The following is a 22,104-nucleotide window of genomic DNA, read 5'->3' on the forward strand; positions in this document are numbered from 1 at the left end:
TGCAGACTGTTATAGCGTCATCACCAGTTTTGTTACCTTTATGGTTTTGTTTCATTAATTTTTGCCTGATTGTCAGTCGCTTACTGTTATTTCTAAATTAGATCAGCAATATGTTAAATCGATATTTCTATTAGAGATGAATAACATTATTTTTACTTCCTTCTCTTTATTTTGCCCACATGAACATCTAGCCAGTCTCTTCTAAGCGTTTTACATAAAAAAACCTTCTTAAGACACTTCCAGGATGTGAAAAATAATATAAACATCCTTCACTTAAGCAGCTAGTAGTGCCACGTAAAGGGAAAAATAAACACCACAGGATACCAGAAACGATATGATTACAAACTGTGCCCACCACTGGACATGGCGTACACTTAAGGACAAAATTAAGTGCTCATTTTCTTAATAGGGCTACGAGATAGGTAATAGTTATGCTTTCACAAATGGATGTCTTTACTCCAATGGCTGCGGTTTATAAACTAGCAAGATATGTTCTCACAACATGAGTAAGCAGAGCTTAGAAAGTATCAGATTCGAGCTGAAAGGTGATATTTTAAAATGTAATAAAAAGTCAGACCTAGAAATAAGTTGTAACGTCACTATCACACAAACATCGTACGTCAAGATGTTAATCTACGAACAAGCATCACCTGCTTATTCGCACAGGATGAAAATCTCTGTTTAAGTCAATATTGATAAAGCATTGAGTCGGCGAAATAATCTGTCAAAACAACTAAGTATGATCGTATTGTCTACTGTTTGTAGATAGCGGACAGTTTCTCAGCGGTCTCCTTGGAAACGGACGAGGTGACACACAAACAGACAAGCACTTTCACATGGGAGCGGGGGCTGCGCGCGCATTGTCTCCGCCGCCATTGTTCCGAATGTTCCGATACACGATAATGAAAACAACGCATTACTTTCCTCGGTTTTGCTTGGGAAATTCGCGAGATGAGCATTGGCAACAAAAAATCTGGTTGAAAGTGTTATCTGAGAGATCTTGTTCAAACATTGTCGGACTAATAGGTACCATTGTAATTACTTTTTTTCCAATGCCGCGAGAAAGTAGTAAGTACTGAGAAATCGTTAATTTGAACCGGTTAACAAGAAAGACTGTACACAGACGCGTTATACAATAACGATAAAAAGTTTTAAGAGTAGTGATTAAAATATACAAGTCACTCTAAACTATTTAAAGATACCTCGACAGACATCAACCTCAGACAGAAACCAGCAGAGAAATCAAGGGACCGTACTGACGCCATATTTGAATAATTCTTCCGTTTAAAATTTACCTATTATGAGATTATTCTCACGGCTAGCAAACAGTTTTTATCCCTCTCCTTCAGGAAGTGAGGGTGAGCCGTCACGTCGTCACGCCGAGCGAGTCTGTTCTCATGCGCGTGGGAAGCTAGCTAGTGCTGCCTGCCCGGCGTTGTTTACATATTTGTGGCCTTTAATTGGCGGTTAAACGCCTGTATGTACGTCCGTATGGAGTCAGGTTTCATGTCAAGATAATTATTGGGATGGTAACCTGCATGGGAATTACGTTGAGTATTTTTAATGTTGTTTTTGATTGATCTTTGAGTGAAATTATGGCTTTGATGCTTTATAAAATTAGCGCTAATTGCTTGCAGGATTAATCCTCATGGATAAAATTTTAATTTAAACTGTAATTGGTAAGGTAATTTACATACGACCAGTCAGTTAACATGGGTAAAATTACACTAAATTGAAACTTTACCCCGTATATCAGTAGATTAACGAGATTATCAGAAGGTTTATCTGCAGGAGGTCGGTAATACAGAACTAAAGCTCGTTTTATATCCAAGTGGCTATCACTAACACGCTGAGATAGCGCACTCGGTGTGATTTCAATGTGAAATTGATTCTCCGATAACAACACGATACCATTTTAATTAGTTTTTATCGTGATATGAGTATCTAGACGTAACATTACAAAGTCTGTATTATTTCTTTATGGACTTTAGTGCGACTTTATGGCGAGTAATAAAAAGGTTGTAAATGTTATTTTTTTACAGTGACGTAATTATATTACTATGAAAATCATATTCCAAACTGTCACATCCGTTGCCTAGCAACTGACGCGTTGGTATGCTCGCGCTGCGGCACGCAACTTAATATCGACGTGCATCATACTTTTTATGACAAGCGACTGTTCAAGAGAATCACTGTATGCGTGGAATACTAAGCGCTGTTTCAAAATGATAAGTCGAAAGACAAGTAAGTAGGCCTCAGCAAGAAATCAAGAGCGATGGTTATCTAGCAGGTAGCATGAAAAGTCGGACGCGCTAAGTAATGCGTAGATGTGTGATCTAAATAAGTGTAGGGTACAACCCTATGCTTTACTTAATCATACAACAAAATGGAAAGTATTTTTCAATCTCCTTTTATAACTACAAGTGGGTTTCTAGATAGGAGAATAAGCAGAAATTATGTGTTCTTTCTACTAATCTAAACATCGTCTCAATTAGAATTGAAATCGGTATCATCGTTTAGCGAAATCGTGTGCGCGATCCGTAATCGATTCTCGTCAGGTAGTATTCACGTACTTAACATACTATCCCCGATCGCCGCGTGGGCGAATTTATTTGGCCGCATTTGTAACGGGACATCCTTATTTTAATGTGAAGTTGATTGTTTGTTTCAGTGTGTTGCACTTGTTTTGGTTACTACAGGGCCCCGATTCTGCTATTTACAATGGCCGATGAATGAATGGCAATCGGATTAAATTTGAAACTATTCTTATTCTCATTGCCATTAATTGCCATTGTAAATAGCAGAATTGGGGCCCAGAACAAAAACACGTACATTTTATGATAAACGTCAAAGAATGTCATACAAGATAGAGATATTATACCATAAGAGATGGTCCCAGTTTCCAACTGTGGTTAATGATGGAAAAGATAAAATGTGATCGCATCACTATTCACATTCTTTCTATAATTATGCAGATTCCATGTTTGAATACATTCCCATCATGTTTACGATAGATTAACATGTCTTGACGCGACATATTTGTTTAATACTCGGTTCGGAACGCGCTTCCTCGTGCATACAGCCATAAATCCTCAGTCTGTTAACACGTGTCTCACAGTTTACCTGTGCACTATTGTTCTGCTTCCTACATAGTTACGCATAAATTATCATGTATCTAAGGGTAATTAATCGAATGCCTTGATTAGTTTTTCTGCTGCGAAGCGGTCATGAACTCGTGATCGTCGATCGTGTTTACGATAAAAACAAATGAGCGCGCCAATTTTGTTTGTTTACATGCTTCTATATTGTTGATTTAATAAAGGAAAATGTCTTTGAAAAGAAAGTAGGTCTGCAGATGTGCTTATTTTTAGATATTATTGTCATCTTTGTTTTAGAGCAAACTTTTTTATCGATTATTCTGTGAAGGAATGACAGTTGGGAATATCCAACTACTTTATTTCGCGGTTAAAAAATATTTGTAATAAGGCATGGCTCGTGCTTGTTAGTAAAACTTGTGTTTTGTCACTACTTCACAACTATGCACATGACAATGGAAGGCCAATTTGGCATTGTCATTGTAGCTAACTTTTTACACTTAATTTATTCTTTTACGATCTTATAACAGTCGGTGTACAATGTACATGTAACATGACTTGTTCAACACTAACAAACTTAAAAATCCATTAATATTTTTAGCTGAAATGTTAGACCTATTTTATACTTAAGTGGGAACAAAAAACCCAGTCATCTCTTTAATACGCAGATACGTATGTAGATATTTATCTCAGCATGTTACTGGGCACAAAGATTATTATTCTATATTTAAATCCGACATAAATGTAACTTATCTTTTATCTATTTTTCTGCGCAAAACAATATGATGATATTCAACAGTTTATTGGAGATTCCGTGGAGAGAACTCGTGCAATCGTTAAATAATATCCATTTTAATGGGCGCCCAACATGAAGTTGTACAGCATACTCCTTTTATTAAGTAAGTCAAGTTTGTTTTAATTAAAAGATAGATATAATTTAATCTAATATATAAAATACTCGTGTCGCGGTTTACGTAATTTAACTCCTCCGAAAAGGCTCAACTGATTATCATGAAATTTTGTGTGCATATGTGCAGATTTTTTATTCCCCAAACTCATTTGTATGGCAAAATAACATTTGCTGAGACAGCTATTTTTTAAATTATAGTGCAACTAATATCAGCAATTTTCCTAAGATCATGATCAGTACGAATGCGTTACTACGTCTTTTAAGACAATCTATGAAATAGAGTTCGCTATGAGATATTAATCTTTTCTTATTATTTTTTAAGATACATACGCAAATCGTATCAGAACGAAGTCGGTAGTTTTCCGAAGTCATGATAAAGATAAAACAAGTACATAGATCTTGCAGATAATTTAGATACATCATATTTACTAGAGATTTCAAATAAGTTTTGCTTTTTGACAAAGAGATTTAATACATCCTAATTGTTCTTTTTTTGCAACTGCATTGATGAGTTATCAGCCAGTATTATTAACAAAGTGTTATTATTTTTAAAGTTCTTTGTAACTCGGTAGGTTTTATGAATATTTTAAGTGTTGTCTAGAGTCTAGTTCGTCCTTCCACAAAACAGAGGTGTCAAAAACAATACGATTAACTAATTGCGGTTATTAATTACCGTTATTGCTTCAACAAAACAAAAACATATAAATCTAAAATACGGCTCTTTACTTTTTAAATACTAATACTGCCTAATCTCTATTGTTCTCTCGCATTCGATCTTTAAATATTTTAACCTCATTAGTACCTTTTGTTTTGTTAGCCTTATCTATGGCCACTGAGATTTCTTAATTTGAAATGGAGTCCTGTTGGTTAGTTTCGTTGTAGCTTTGATGTCGAATGCATCTATTTGTTCAGTGCAGTTTTTTATTGATTTTAATTTTCTAGTAAAGTTGAAATTGAAAATGGTGGTGTTGATGAGATATAAGTGTAGGATTCTTTACAATCCTGATAATGAAGGTGAGTTACGTGTTTAGTTATTTTAATATATTTGTTGAAAACAGTACATTTGCTAAAAGAAGATTATTCATAGCACAAGTATTTAGTAAAATTAATGTCTTCACGAAACTTCAATAGCAGTCATCGGTAAAACCAATGCAATCATTAAAATTTTCCCGCATTTTTCTTCGAAGTTTCTTTTCAAACGCCTTTGTAATTGGACAGTTTTCAAATAGTTTCATGTATAATATGTATAGTGACGTTTACAAGTGAACCCGCGGGACGGATATAGCGTGTCTAGACTAGACGCCATCGCGGCATCGCCAGTGCGTTGACACAAATAGTTTTAGTGTCCGTTCGTGACTAACAGGGAGGAAAGTGCATTACACAACGTGTTTTGAAAATGCTAACTCTTTGAATACGATTTCTCTTTAAAAAAACATTGATTATTCTCTAAATTTTAAAAAGGTCTGTTAAAAATGTAAGTTCAACAGTGCGTCGGTAAAGCATATTTTGCTTCATTTTAAGCTTTCAGATAAAATATTCTCTTCATATATTAAGATATTAAGTAACCCAGGACTGCCCAGGAGTATCAACAACATTTCCTATTTTCAAAACGGAACAGATTTCTCAGGAAACTCACTTTCTTTATTAGGAAAGTGAGTAAGTAGTGTAAGTACTACCGATTTTAGGCTTATTATGTGTACTTGTTTTTCTGTTGTTTGTCTCATGCGGCACTTAACCATTGTATTCGTAACGACACGAGAAAACTAGTGGGTGACTAAACGAACCTCATGTGCACTTCCGGGAAAACTGGGAGAAAACGAAAGTTACACACGTATTGGCATCAGTTTTCTTGTTTACAAAGTTGTGGACTAATTGAATATAGAACTAGAAGACATAATATGGGCTTGTCACACGTGATGATCTTAACGATAGTTTAGCTTGCTCTTGCTCGTACATTGATCACAGCGTGAATTTTGACAAACGGCTACATGTAGACGAATTTGTATCTTATAAGAAAATTTTGTGCTATTTGGTGATAGAAAAGCCCAAAAGCGGCAGCATTATAACTCCTTATAATTTATGGTTTTGCCGTCATTCACGGAACGGAAATAATTGAACTGTATCCCGTGTTTCGATTCGGTCTATAAATACATGACCATAATAATCCGGGAACGCCGGCGCACGCGCAGTTTGCCGCGCCGCGACGCCCGAAGCCGACGCGCGTCTCAGACGTCACCCGCGTAGGACCGACCTCTTTTTTTGACGTCACGTCAATTTTGACATTTATGACATGTGTCAAGTTACGCGCTCGATTATATTTTACTTGTTAGTCGCCGATATGGTTTAAAAAACGCATAGAGTACTTTTAGATTAAGGTAGAAGTGAATTAGTGAGGTAGTTCTCTCGTGATTTTATAATCTAATCCTGGCATATGGATGGTTAGGTTTATTACTGCATTCATATCAATAATCACCCAAAATTTACCAAACTGTTGAACTGTTTAATAAACTGTGATGACTTGCGGTGTAAACTTTTTGGATGACTCATGCAGTTGGCATGCGCGCATCAAATGCTAAAGCAGTCTTTACTTCTCTTTTTGTGAAGCATTCAATACAAAATAGATTCAGATTGTCATTTCGAAAGTGATAACATTATTTTTATGAGTAAACAAGGACGGCCTTGTTGATATTTTATCGTTATCTTTATCCATTATTGTTTAGGCGTACACTGTTCTTGAATAGATTACTCCTCTCATTAGTCACTATCTTTATTTAAAAGACTGCCAAAACAATCACGCATGCACCTTGCAATTTTAAAATATATTCATTGAATATCAACAGATAATTTATGACCTATACGACGGTAAAAATTGTTACGCAAGCTGTGTATTACGTAGGTATTCATTACTTTCTTGGTTCCATTCATAAAATCATAATGCAGTAAACATGAGTCACGAGCCGGCGCTCCAGACGTCGTGACTATTCGATACCACGCAAGACTCACCTGTGACGTCAACATCGTACACCCACGCATCCAAGTCGTCATTTAAAAATCTTGCATTATCTACATTTTGGCAACTGTTATTGTGTGGTAGAATGTACTTCAACTGCAGTTCGGCCCGCGCTGCCCCCGCGCGAAACAGTTTAAATTAGGAGCAATTTGTTTAATAGTTGATGTTGCGGAGAAATTTTATTTAGTTTTTAACTTTTCGTGGTGTGAACTGGTGATCTATGTGTGTGATGGGCGCGTTATGTCGGTTCCAAGCCAAGTACGTTATAGGTGAGCTTTTACTATTATTTTTAAAGTAAATATTAACATGAAATTGAAACTGAAAACTAACCTGTAATGTCGCACAGCTAACACGATAAATGATGCGATTTTTTTCATGAATTTTCTTTAGTTTATATTTCCTCTACATCACAGACTTCGATAACTCTTATTGAATTTAATGTCCAATGCAGGTATAACAACTGGAAAGTTAACAAAATAACTAACACAGCTTCCTACCATGCCTGCTGGTAAAGATCTAATTACTTTAGACTTCCTTCAATAGACGTCTGTTTAACAAACCAGACATTGTTTACCGAAGTTTACTTGCCTTTCTCTATTTTATGGGTTTATTTAAGTTAGTTGGTGTTCTTAAGTACTAATTTAGATGGTGGGTGGTCTAGCAACTGACGGGAAAATGTAATTAAATTGAAGCTAAGAACCAGGGTAGGCAGTAAATTCTAAATGAACAGACTCGTTCAAGTAATGTAATTAGAGTAAGTGTTTTATTTGCGTGTGGATTTATAAGTTAATGTTTCTTAAATAAATATTTATCTTGCTTCCTTCACCCTTTTCCGGGCTACGCTAATACTGATTTCTCATGAAAAATTGTGGGTTGTAAGTATGTTACGAAAGCGCAAATCAAAATATTACTGAGTTTTTCCAAAACATGTAGATAGTACGGGTTGTAATTAATTTCTTATTAGAAATAGAAAACAGAATTATTTTATCAAATGTAGTCCAAAAAGCATGTTTTTAAAAACAAACTTTTTTATTGCTTTGTCTTTGTTTTTTAAGTCGTTTCTTCTTGAATATCGATAATTTAAATTGCTTTTTAGTAATTACTTAGCGCCGTACATTTCTATCTCAGACAGTTGCGTTATAAATAGATAAAAGCAACGGAGAGGGCAACTAAACAAATAACATCCTGCGAGTTTCGTCTCGCGCCTGAAATAACACCACTTCGCTTTACTTCGCTAGTATTGACACAGAAAAGGTACAGTTTGAACGCTCTATGTCTTTATACTAAACTGAAACAATAATCTATTTTAAGTTGTTGAAAAAATTGAGTCGTTAGTGCCGTGTTTCTTGAAATTAACAATTGAGTAGTCAGTAGCTATATAGAAAATGTCGACTCCAGCGTTCACAAAAAAATATATAACTTTACTTGCAAATTAAATTTGAATAACTTCGTTTCATTTCAACCAAAATGAGTTAAGAGACAAAAGCATGCTTTATTTTATTTTAAAACCCAATTTACCCAAAAAACTGAGTTCATCTATTTCGGAAAAGTTCAACCCTAATGCAAAAGCTTGAACCCTTGCAATGGTAAGCTTCAAAAGTCCTTAACAAAACGAAACTTGTAACTTTTGTTTATTATGTTTCGTTTGATATTCCAAATACAGAGTTCAACAGCTTAGCAGACAACAAAAACAAATGCACATCGACTAACACACGATGACTCATGCTAAGACAACTTTATCCCTTCATAGCGGCGTATATCTAAATATTTTTGGAACCGCAACTTAACGATATAAATCCTTCAGAATGTGTTAAACAGTGTGTAAAGTGTATCCCCTTAACGACAAGACTTACAGAAGCGTGTGATGTTTCAATCGTAGCAAATGGCACAAAAAGTTCAGTCATGGAGCTGACTCAGAATGGCACAGAGCAGAAAATTATCGAGACTAACCTAAAAGTTAACCTAAACACTCATAGAGATTAAGAAAAATACTTTTTACTATGATCAACGTCATTGTACTTGTCCCATTGAATGAATGTCTGAAATTAAACTTTGCTATTTAAATTTAAACTTAATATTTTCAATAAAATTTAACCGAAGAAATTAAACAGCTTTTTAAGTAAAAATATCTAATATACTACTGTTACATAAATAGGTTTGTAGCTCTGTCCTTAGTGACAATATAAGCATCCTGTAACAAACGCGTTTAAATGTGACAATTCGTTTGAGCCCAATGGCGATTTAATTCGGAAGTCGCTCATTCATGATAATTGTCGCAGTTATTGTTGCAGCTTTAACAAAAGCTTTTCTGTCTACTTAACACTTTATTTTAGACACAGGACATCCTACATCGCTTTTGCTCTATGGTAACTTTAGACTCGTTTAGTGAAAATACAAGAGGTTATTTTTATTTTTGTTAAAAGGTGTTAACTATGCTGGTAATTTAAATATCCTCATTGGATTTGATAAACCATCATTAACACAAGTTTCCTTATTTTAGTTAATTAAGTTTACGATTATTGATCATCTATTCTTTGCCTTTAATCGTGCGTAAACAATAATAAATATTATCATTATTTCCTCCTTACTTATATAATCTATGATCAATAGTCACGGTGTTGCCATAACGAATTCAATCCGATAAGTAGCAACACCATGTGCGTGCAAATAAGTTATTAAATTATGACCTTGGCTTTTTTAAATTTAGAATCACGTATTTTAATCAGGATTTAAAAAATGTACAGTCATCGACAGCAGGAAAATAAAGCACTTATTTACATGGTAATACTTAAATTATTTAGATTGCTCGTTTTTACTCACATCATTTATAAGTCGCTAGTCGGCTCCAAATTCCAAAGGCCTAAGTGATGTCGCTACTATGTATTTGTTACATAAAACAAATCTACCTTTTGTTTAAAAGAATTCGATGCGGAAGCCCTGACTAGTATAGTTTATGTCCTCATTAATTGTCCTCAATACAAATTATTCATTTTGATGACTGACATTGAATGTACATTTTTTTATTGACTTAATGGTTTATGATTTGAGAGCAGGCAAAAACTTTTGCGGAAGATGATTGATTGTAAAAAAACTTAAGAAGTTATCGCAAATTATTCGAGGTACCTACGATTTACATCTTCATAAGTTGTTTAGGTTATATTGTTGTGTCAAAACCTTTGTGTATGGCCTTTGTGTGTGTACACCTCCTTAGTCATTTGTAACAATTGAAGCCTATTTAAATATTTAAGCCTGGTCTGCTTTCGAAGAAAGCTGTGAATCAGTATGTAGAGTTTCTTTCATTGGACTGTTATTAATCATTTGTTGCTTTTATGGCACAGCAAAGTAACGTGCTCTTTACGTATTGATTTTATTGACCAAAGTAACTTTCTGACGAAGACTCCTTTACGCAATATTAACAAACTTCTAATAAATATTTTTTTTGTCAACAGAAGGCGAATTGGAAACAGAATGGCTGCAGGCTGCAGGCCTGGGTTCCCTGGCGGCCCCGTTCCAGGCGGGCCTGGAGGTCACCGAGGCCCAGCTGGGTGAGGCGGTGCGGCCGCTGCCCCGGGAGCAGGCGGCCGCCGTGCGCCGCCGCGTGCGCAGACTCAACAGGACTGTGAGGAGGAAGCGAGCCGCCTCCAGAGCCAGGAAACCAGACATCAGGGACGTGTTTAGGGATTTAGAGGTGAGTGTACTACTAATATCTATAGGTGATTTAACCATTTGCATCGTCATCGTCACTAGAATAAACAACAGTTTCTGTTTCACTTGAGCTGCAGCACAAAAGAGAGATTGATTTAGTTGGTATCGCTATGCTATTCGGTCGTACAGGCCGGTGGCAAAAAATGCGAAAACTGTGCACCATTTGAAGAATCTTAGCGCACCTTATACAGCCCTAGAATTAAAATCAAAGAACGTTATCTCTAAAATTTTTCGAGTATTCAGCTAAATGAAGGCTAAAAATGTTTACACAGAATATTCTCACCATTACATGTTATCGTATCAGCTTAAAGTACTTAAATGCGTAAGTGGTATTCCCGCACTCGGCTTTGATTTAGCGGCGTGAGGTAACACAAACGGATTGACATGTAATGATAGTAAAATAGACGAAGACCTGTAGTGAAATCAGCTTAGTGAGCCCACCAAGGAGGATCTATCACCTCATAATGTAGTATATAGCAGATAGTTGTGTAAGGGATGCCGCTTCACCCCGTTAAGATCACTTTAACATGTGCCAGTAGGAGTGTAGGCTCTTTTTTTTGGATGGGAAATCATCTTATAATTCCTTAAACTTTGAGATGAGCGGAAGGGAGTGTCCGACCCATTCTGACTTAAACCCACCCATGTTCCTTCCTTTGCCCTTCGTGTACCGGGGCCACGGCAACCCCTTCGGAAAATCCCGCTGTCTCAAAGTGTAGGCTGTTCTAAGCAAACAATCATTGCACTAAAACGACGAATGTACGACGTACGTACATAATAAATGGATGTACGCATTGTACTGTCAGAAAGACGGATGGTGTGTCTGCCTTCGAGTCGTAATTTGTAAATCAATTAAACCAGTCAGCTGTGGGCGCTGAGGTTCGAGCATCGATTGATAGATGGCAGCACTGAGACCTCTAATTGCTTGTGTGATTTTCTAATTAACAAGCTAACGTTTCAATCATTTACCATCAATGTTAAGCAATGGAACTATGTTACAGAAAGTTGAGATAGATTGAGATAGGATTTTATGTTTTGTGTCTTTAACTTCCATATATCTCCCATTTAATCAACTGCTTTCTATAAATCGGTTAACCATGGTAGGTAAACCCTATCACGCAAATCAAAACTTTGTTCACAATAAAACAGTCTTTGTGAATCCCTCTGAATAAGGCAACTATTGGTTAAACAATTACAAAAAAAAAAACGAACATACTTTAACAAAAGTTGTAGGAATGAAGAAGCTCTGAGTCACATCAGTCAGCGCATATTTATAACAAATGAAAGAACTGCAGTACTTCGAATGTCAATGAATCATATCTACCGAAGATATTAAACAAAGGACTCCCTCGATTCGTGCGCTGAATGGAATTAGTAAATCAAATTATTCCATAGCTTTAAAATACGCAATTGGAACTTGAATAGAGAGAGCTGATATCATGTCTGTAAAATTTCTTCAGAGCGGAATTGCTGTTTTCTGATGAAGTTATTATATAAATCGAAGAAAAAAACGGAATGGACGTTTGCGTGAAAGAGAAAAATTTAAAATTATGTCCACATAATTGCCAGTCGTTAGAAAATCCCATCATTAGCTATTCTTAGAATAATACAATCTCAATTTTCTCGAACTAGAAACAGTTCTTAAAATATAATCTAGAGCACTATTACAACCTATTTGTAAGATCATCAATCGATCATTCCATTTCTAATGACCCTCAACTAAATAATATATCTTAATGAAACTCTTCGAGAAAACTCACTCGAATCGAATGCGGGAAAAGTATCGATATGAAATGTATTTTTAATTCTTCTGGCACTTTCTTAACGTGTGCATTAACCTGATCGCTGGTGGTTAGCCGCAAGTATCGGCTGTCATTAAATAGTTTCACGAGCAGTGGGCTAATCGATAAAGATACGGCGGAGTTATTGTCATCTTGTCACTATCCGATTATCGTTAAATTAAACGTACGGTATTTATGTTTTATGTTCTGGTCTGACCGTGTTGCTTCAGAAACGATTGTATTGGCCTCCTTAAGACGTGAATATAGACAGTCCTCTTTAATTCACATCAGTTAAATGTAATGGATATAGAACAAATGGGGAAGCATTTAACCAATAATGAAACAACTTTAGCAACAATTTCCCTCTTTAAGCATAATTTATTGTAATTCTCTGCCATAACAGAAAACTATATAATATTTTCGCATAAGAATCGCTAATGCTATTCTATTTGCAATGTGCGGTTGTTATATCGGTATTGGTTTCCTGCTAACACATTCACTTGTCACGAAATAAATGGAAACCACACATAAGTCGTGACTCTCTCGAGTTTTATCGTCGGAACCTGTCACAAATGCACACCAGACCATTAAATCTCGCAGTATTTTTTTCAACTGCTGTCAAACTCTACAAGCGTTAAATTAATGCGCCAACAGAAATCTCACAAGACAGTAGCGTAATTATTTTAATCTCACCCGGCATCCCAAAAATGTTTCCCGCGAAACTTTGCACGCAAAAAAGTGAATTTCGGCCGCTCGAGATGATATTTGGCGTCGCATCACGCGTCCACAATCAATCATGCAATTACTGAGAAGCCATTACATCAGTGAGTAGCGCGAGAAATATGTTGGAGACTTGAAAGTACTTCGTTCGTTGCATATTAGGGACAGCCGATAACGAGTGTTCGTTAGATAAGTATGCAATTAAGGTTTTTGGGGATAGCAACCTGTTTAGCTCTGAACCTTATGGCGTGTGCGCGTGTTTACATTTACTAACAGTTTAAATGAATTAAGTCAAGTCGTTGAGAAATGCTTTACATGTGGACTAATTGTTGTTTGGTTATAAAGTTTTATGCGACAGTGATGTGGAATTATGAACATGTTTTTAATGGGAATGTTAAGTAGTGTTGTAAAATTACCAAAGCGTGTTTGTTGGGACGTAAATATTTGAAAAATGTATTGCAAATGGCTTATGTAAATATGCATGTACCGTGACTACTATAAACGTAATTCGCTACAAGAGTTTCGATTATTGTAATATCCCGTCGCTTAATTTCCTTCTGCATGACCGAGAGCATGTTGAGAGGACGTGTGAAAACAAAACACTGCTGAGAACTTACGACAGCCAGTCGACATAAAGTTGTCTTTAAAAATTACGCAAAAATTAATATCTAGTTATACGGTAATGGTAATTACACAAGTGTTTAGTTTTCAGCGGACGCGTTGCGTTGCGTCCGCTTGTTTGTAAGCGTTGGTACTGTGGCGCACAGTGGTGTAGGCGGCGGGTGCGCTCACACATGCAGTCAACATGATCTGTGATACCATGCGTGTGAAGGTGTGTGAGAAAGTGGTCAACTGTAAGGGGCTGGCGCTAGTCAGGTCCTACATCGAGGCACTGGTAAATATTGGTGTTGATATTTTGCCACTGCGCACTGTGACGTCATTTTGGAAAGTGATTTATTTACTAAACAGCACAAATACTTTGGTATATTCTTCCAAACTTTTAGGAAGTCTTACTAACGAAAGAAGCAACCTAAAACCAATAACATACATAAAATCGGCATTGTTAGTGCAAACAAATAGATTCAGCTCCCGTCTGAACTGAAAACAATAACATGATCTTTGTTCTATTGATACCAATATTGTTGTTTATATAACATTCAAGATTTTAAAAATAAGATAAACTAAACCAGAAACAGACTAAGGGATTACCTACGGCTATCCGATCATACATGTATGGAGATAATAATGTTATGGAGCTTAACGATAAGATAGAGATTAGGTGCATATCTCTCTGCTCTTGTTTGCGTCTCTGATTCTTCTCCATATTTGGCTTTTATATTTCATATTTGTTTGTGTCTGGCACAATATAAAAAAAAACGATAGTGGTTCGGTATTCAAGAATTAGTCTAATTAGTTTCAAGCTCGATAAATTTCCGAACACTTATTTGAAGCCTCAAGCTTCTGAAATCTTATTAAAGTCGATTAGTCAATTTAGTCGATTTATGTTGTCTTTGTTGACCCAATTCAATTAATGTACACCTGTCCTAATCTAACTGATAAAAGTAATGCCTAATTATTGTAAATCTAAGTTAATATTTATCTGTTTATTTATGCGTTACTGTTTCGAAATCGATTTGTGTTGAATGGTTAGCAGATGTAGGGCAACGATTACTTATCTATGATATTTTCTAGTTTCTAGCGTAATTATCTTTTAAGTGCCGATTTATTGAATTATCGCGGTTCTAGATATGTTGTATTAGTTTTGCATCCTTTCGTATTCGATAAGGAATAAAATAAATTTATTGACGCGACCTTTTAAGTTAAGTATTTATGAAAATCTTTTAATTGACCCAATTGCATTCTTCCAAGCGCAAACTCATCGATAAATTTTGTCTCCATGACTAAAGTATGAATTTATTGCGTAATTTGTAATATACCTATTGCGATTATGCTAATCAATCGAATCAGCTTACTATCTAATAATAAATAATGTTGACCTACTGTACTGTATTGTTTACAAACATAGCTCGGAAGTGTCGACCTGAGGTAGGTAATTTGCCAATGACATTTGTGTCAGGTTATTGCGCTTTACTCGTAGCTGTCAAATTGTTGTGTCATTAATGCCATTTGGCGCGTTTACAAAAGTAATTTAGGAAGGTAACTATGCACCTGCAGTGAAACATAACTGGTTTTATTTTTAAGCTGGAAGCTCCAGTTTTAATTAAAATTAAACTTAGAATGGTAATTTCTTGCCTGTAAATATTAGACTTAATATTTTTATGCCAAAAAAACTTTTAAGTTTAGAACGATAGATATTAAGAATTATTAATGTAAACATATTTCAGCTCTATTATATTTAATCGTGACTATATATATACTACGCAGTTAAAATAACATTAATACCGAAAAGCAATGTTCTACGCTAATTATATTAATTGCTCATATCATTGGCCACCGTAAAATCTACTGTTTTGGCCAAAGCCAGAGGCAATCAAGCGAGCGTGCAGGAAACAACGATCGTTTATTGTTTTCTAGTTTTTTTATTCAAGGCAACGGCAACGTACTATAGTTACCCACTACCTAGTACTTATAGAGCTGCGATATTAATATAGCATGTTGAGTGACAATGCCAATTTTTTTTTTTATACTGAACTTAGTAGAGTCAAAATGTCGAATAAAAGTGGCAACACCACTTTTATTCGACATTTTACTGATAATTAAAATATCACGTTAAATCGCCTTTAATGTCTGTACAAAATATTGTTTCGTACCGTATTTACTCTATATCACCTTATAGGTTAAACATTACTATTTGTAATAGTAATAATTTACTTAAAACTCACGTGCTTTTGTTAATTTCATCAAGCATACGCATTTATCACGCGTTCGTCAATTGTTATCTAGTGAATGGTTTACGCCGCATACTGAACACGGAATATCATCTGTACGATGGAATATCTTATGTAAGGAGTATTCCGGTTTGAGTGCCAAGGTCTTCGAGACCAGGCATGCACGCGTCTGATGTAGCGTGTCTTTTGTTCGATATACATACTTCATGCGATTTTATATGACGGTTGTTTAGCATGACGTCATATTCTCTGGTCGTACAAAGCATTATGCTGTGGATGCGGCTTCGACCTCGTAAAACTGTAATAAAACATTCGTAGGCTCAACCTTACCATCCATGCATACATGTTTCTCTATGTAAACATACGCACTCACTGGTTTTTATCGGCTATTATGCTCTAAGGCTGTTAAATCGAAACTTCTAGAAGCAATAAAGTTTATCCTCAATCCGTGATGTTATCAGTTGCGTTGCATATAAAGCGCTTCAGTGTAAAGTGATTCTCATGCGCGTCGCCTCTGATATCATATTGTTATTCTAACGCCTGTTCGTCTGCTGCCACAGTTACTTCCAAGTAGACACATGTTTGAATTATAAGGCATATGTTTTCAAGGGTATCGCCTTCTGAGTCATTCACCTCATAGATCAACTCTTTCCTACGTGAACTCTTCAAATCAATAGAGTTAACACTTCAGGTCCAAATATCATTACACCTCAGATTTCTACCATAAGTTATTCCAAGCGAGTCTGAACAACACGGAAGCTGAATCACTACCTACCAAAATAGATCAGATAAACACGCAGAGAAAAAAAAAACAACAGCACGTGATTCAACCGATGAATTTGAGTAGTTGAATTAATTGATAAATACAGCAAAGCGGAAAACACCAGAGAAGAGGGAAAACATGATAACTAATAATCTCAGACATAAAACGTGGGAAAGAAGAAATCTCGATAAAATTTATACCTGTAAGTGAAAGATATAGATTGCAACGGAAGAAGAAAAAGTTTATAGATCTCAAAGAAAACTCATACAATTTCCGCTTCCAAGAAACTTTCAACGTTTTCATCTAATAAACAACTAAACTACTCGCCGAGTGCGGCCGATCCTCCCATCTCAATAACTCCTAATATAGCCGTAGGTTTCTTGCGGAGATTTCCTTATCAATAATGTATAGGCTCAGCTCGGTCCGTAATGGGGAAGTTGTTAGACTCGTAGCCGACCGGTTCTAGTGGCACGGGTGACATACATGCCCACTGCCTGTGCTCGGGACTGCCCGTTTCCTCTACATCCGCTTCTGAGGCATCCGCTGTGACATCTTGACATCCAATCGTATAGATTGATGACATTGATTGTTGCAACTTGTGGTTAGATACCCCGCGGCGAATCGGTGAAGCAACTACACTTGATGCTTCTCACTGTTCAAGAGTAGGCACGGTTCAATCAAAGATTTATTTATTTGCTTGACGTGATTTCGGTGATTATAAAACTGTGTTAGATTTTTTTATGATCACCAAAATTATAATAAGTTTTTATGATCTTTTATTTAAATGTGTTTGAATCGTAAATATATTTTGATGATCGGAAACTGTTGTAAAGGGCATGTTTTTAGGCAAATTACAGATAATCGGTATGACTCAAGCATTCTGTAGCAAAATACAATTTGTTGGATAGTTGGCATTGGGTAGGAGTAGAGAAAAACAATTTCAATTTAATCAAATATTATGTAAGCATACATTATTATGGAAACTGAAGAATTTTATTCAATCGATAAAGAATTTAATCAGCACAAATTCAAATGATTGAATTAAATAAATATAAAAATATGTCAGATGACAAAAATGCCAGTATTACATAAAACGCTGATTACATAATGACACAGTAATCATTAATAAGTAGAAATTACATTGAAATTCTCGTAAAAAGTAGCAAGTCATTAATCTATGAGCTTTCACCGAGAATTGTGTAATACGCGAAGACAAACGACACGTAATAAGGAGTTTCTCTTTTAACTTAAACACTCCGATTTGAGAAGTGACCAAGTATGGGAATATTTAGATAACTTCGTCATTTAAAAGTAGCACAGGTTGGAATAATTGTCGCTGCGATTGTTGCCACACACACTTATAACTTACAATGGCTGTCTAATGACAATTCTTGCAACTGTAATATTTTAAAGTAATTTTCATTGTGTGTATACCTTTTGTAACCTTAAGATCGGTTAATTAGTCAGGCTTGTCAAAGAAATCATGAATCTTAGCTTAAAAACTACAACAAAATGGTTATTGCAGAAAAATAATTACTTCATAAATATATTGTACCCAACAAGTGAAATTCCTATGACAAAAACGTTGATAGCTATAATTCCGTTGTGATTAAGATCTGTTGCCGTATAGCAGTCGATAACAAGGTAATTGTCGAACAATGAATGTTTCCCACACTTCATTTCGCCGGTCCCAGCGATGAGACGACTGACAAAACGATACAAAAACCATGGAACCAACGCACAATGCACTAAACTATTGAATTTCCATTAGGGTTCGTGGAGATACAGAATATATGAATGATTCTCGAGATTACGATAACGGAACAACAAACGTTTAAATATTATGCTATGATGGGCTTTTAGATAATATCTCTAGCATACAATGAATAGTTAACCTCATTTTTCGGCCGACCGAAGTCGGCAAGAAATTGCTCGTCATTCTAACTTATGTAAGAAAATAATAGACACACAGTAACCAAGAACCATCAAATAATAATGCTATATTAAGTTTCTTAAGGATGATAAATATGCTATGGATTGTTTGATACGGAACACCTTTCATGATACTCAAAGCATATGTGATAGCTCCATTATTCCCACCTGTTTGCCACGTGCTTTCTACTCTCAGACCGAAGCTGGCAGTTACTACCGCTGCAAAAACACATGTTTCCGTGATTCAGAAGACTAATTGAGGGTTTAGAGTGATTAATTTTACAAGACATGTAGTTGTATTGTTTTAGAAAAGATTTATGAGTCGGGACTTCGGAAGCACTACTGTAATAAATTGCGATGGTTCGCTAAGTACAGGGTGAATCTAAAACATTCATTGCATATGTGCTACAAATACAAACAATATACACACGTGCTTGTGTTAAAGATACGCATGTCATTAGTAACATAATAAAATTAGATACGGAAGCCGGTCCGGACGCGAACTACTTTGTCACCGTTGTTTTTGTGAAGCGGTGGTGATTGATGAACGGATGGAGAAAAACACTGTTAACCACTGGTACTAAAATTTAGATTTAACTGATTTGGAAAGCTATAAAATGTTTATAAGTAGTAAATGCTAGCGTACTGATGTATTGAATAAAAATAAGGTTGTATCCGCCAATTCAAAAATGGAAAGGCTGTTACTAAGGTCCAAGAGCTTATGCTTCTGCTATACCTACTACACTAAGCCTCAAAAATATATCAAATTTACCGTTTTTAATGAGTATTCCTCATTGTCCTCAGAACTCAAGTGGTAGTGAACCGCGGTCGCGCAGCGCGACTCCCGACTCATTGGATTCTCTGCCGAGCGGCGGGTCCGGCAGCCCGCCAGCCGAGTGGGCCGATGCCGCTACTCCACCGGATTTCGTGTGAGTATACAATAATAGACTACTATATTTTGGTAAAGATCTGCCGAACACAAGATCAAAAAATTCAGAACAAATAGTGACCCAGGCTATAACAAACCAAACATTACTTTACAAACAGGAAACCAAATAATAATTAGTTTACACTGGAAGACGAAAGTTTTCATTAGGATTTCCAATCATCTTGAGATTCCATCCGAACCTCCTACCCATTGCACTTTAATTCTAGAAAATAGAATACATATCTTCTTAAACTTATTTTTTTCCGCCAATAACTATTCTATCCTTCTGTTACAGCGACAGCTTCCCCCCCACGGGCACCCACGCGCCGCTCGCCCGCACCCCGTCGGCGCCGGCGGCGGGGCGGCGCGCGCGCCTGTCGCCGCCCGCCGGAGAGCCGCACTCCCCGCCGCTGCCCATGCACGAACTCTTCAAGCCTAATGACTTGCATTGGGCTGACATTGCAAGCAATACCGGTAAGATATCCTCACCTCAAATAAGAAAACTGTAGCTACATATTAGGTAAGCACTGTGTATCTACTTAACAATTTTTTTTCGTTTGCAGAGGGTATCGAGCTCCTAGGTTACCAAAGATACGGCACAGTTCAGGGACCGAGAATAGGAAAAGAACGAATCAATGGATCCATACTCAAAGACAACGATCCTTTCATGTAAGTTACTGTAACTAGCTTTACATATATGTTTGATTACTAATAAGGTAAAGAGACGTTTTTAGTAACATGTTGTTTTTTTTGGTACCAGTAACAACAAACACGCCCCCGTGTCACGTGCGAAGAGCGCTGTGTCCACGCAGCAGCCTCTCAGTTTCGAACACAAATTTAATCTCGACAGACAGATGCTTGCCCACGAAGAGGTAAGGAACAATTAAATATTTAGGAGATAACTATGTATTTTATTTGAGATCATGTCTCAAGTGATACAGAAAAACCGACTATTCAAAAAACAAAAATTAAGTCAAACACCGATTTTTCGTAGGATTGGCCAGAAGATGACAGCTGCGTGGACATCGAGAGCATCGGCGAGCCTCAGTTGAAGCGCCTGCCGCCGCTGCTGTGGCTCGAGCTCACAGCGCTATTCGACAGATACTCACTGCCCTTCCAGAAGAGGAAATCTCCCAAGAAGAAGAGGAAAGAAGGTACGTTTGGAAACTCTGAACTTCTTCAAACCTTCTTGTCATTTTCGTATCTGCGATAAGTGAGAATGCACTCTGAAAATAAGACTTTTGTTTACAAATAGACTTTTTGATAATGCTAATATTGAGGTACCTAAATAATTAAGATACTTAAACAAAATGTTTGTTTTTTTCCAGAGGGTTCAGTATTCGGCGTGTCTTTAGAGACGCTGGTCCGCAAGGACATGATCCTGTGGGAGGAAACATGGAGCTGCGCGCCCAGCATAGTGCGAGCTCTGGCCTCCGCTCTGGTGCAGCGCACAGCTGATGAGGGGCTACTGCGAGTACCCGGAAACAAGCAAAAGGTAAGACTTTAGCACCGTATTGTGAGTAGGGAGCGAGGTTAACTTTTTTATGACTCGACATTTTGGGAGCACCGAAAAAATTTGTTTGATTTCTATCATAACAAAATTGGTTTAATTTAACCATTACCAGAAGTCTTAGTAGTTCAGCTAAAATACAAACAAAAAAATCGTTATAGACGCAAGAAAGGTCAAGCTATCTTGCTTTTACCAAACTGCAGTTCTCACACGGCATCTTAATTTCTTCAGATCGAGGCTCTGTGCCAGCTGATCGAGCGGCAGTGGTACTCGGAGCGCTCGGCGGTGGAGGCGGCGCTGGCCCGCGCCAGCAGCCACGACCTGGCCGCCGTCTACAAGCGGCTGCTGCGCGCACTGCCGCAGCCGCCGCTCACACAGGAGCTCATGAGGCTCTTCTACCATACTTACTGTAAGTTTCCCACCTATTTAAGTCACCAAGAAATTTTTTTTTTGTAATATTTAAATGGTCAAAAATCTGAGGTAAAGTGTTTGCTATTGTGACCACTTGGAGATGATATCAAAAATTTTTTATTCTAATATTTAAGAAATTTAGTTGCTGGAGTAAAATTTAGATACCTTTTGATAAACTCTCTGTGTTGTGTCCGATAAGTTCACCAGAAAATGACAGTTTCAAAATTTCGAATACTCAGAAGCTCAATGGCGACGCACGTTATCCAATTAAAACCTCATTTTAAATCTTCTTGTAATGCCCCAGCTCTGAGCGGCACTACACAAGGGCGGGCCCTGAACCTGCTGGTGCTGCTGCTGCCGGCCGAGCAGCGCGCCACGTTGCGCGAGCTGCTGCGGCTCGTCACGGAGATCGTGGCGCGACAGGACACCAACAAGATGACCGAGCATAACGTCGCCATGATCATCGCGCCCACACTCTTCCCGCCAAGGTATA

General features: G+C 36.9%; 1 protein-coding gene across 5 annotated transcripts in view; it reads left to right on the top strand.

Moving 5' to 3' along the window:
• Window positions 1-22,104, top strand: part of LOC113496446 (rho GTPase-activating protein conundrum) — an 87,861-nt gene that overhangs the window by 64,465 nt on the left and 1,292 nt on the right. For 4 of the 5 annotated variants that reach the window (XM_026875668.1, XM_026875669.1, XM_026875671.1 and 1 more), the window contains 9 exons: window positions 10,465-10,703; window positions 19,567-19,691; window positions 19,986-20,164; window positions 20,254-20,359; window positions 20,451-20,562; window positions 20,685-20,844; window positions 21,019-21,185; window positions 21,432-21,609; window positions 21,916-22,099. In XM_026875668.1, coding sequence (XP_026731469.1) covers window positions 10,465-10,703; window positions 19,567-19,691; window positions 19,986-20,164; window positions 20,254-20,359; window positions 20,451-20,562; window positions 20,685-20,844; window positions 21,019-21,185; window positions 21,432-21,609; window positions 21,916-22,099 — 1,450 coding nt within the window. Of the gene's footprint in view, window positions 1-3,306; window positions 3,995-10,464; window positions 10,704-19,566; window positions 19,692-19,985; window positions 20,165-20,253; window positions 20,360-20,450; window positions 20,563-20,684; window positions 20,845-21,018; window positions 21,186-21,431; window positions 21,610-21,915; window positions 22,100-22,104 lie in introns of those variants that run through there. The other variant, XM_026875672.1, reaches the window with a different exon arrangement.

This window comes from Trichoplusia ni, chromosome 8 (genome assembly GCF_003590095.1).
Source record: "Trichoplusia ni isolate ovarian cell line Hi5 chromosome 8, tn1, whole genome shotgun sequence".
Classification (NCBI taxonomy): Eukaryota; Metazoa; Arthropoda; class Insecta; order Lepidoptera; family Noctuidae; genus Trichoplusia; species Trichoplusia ni.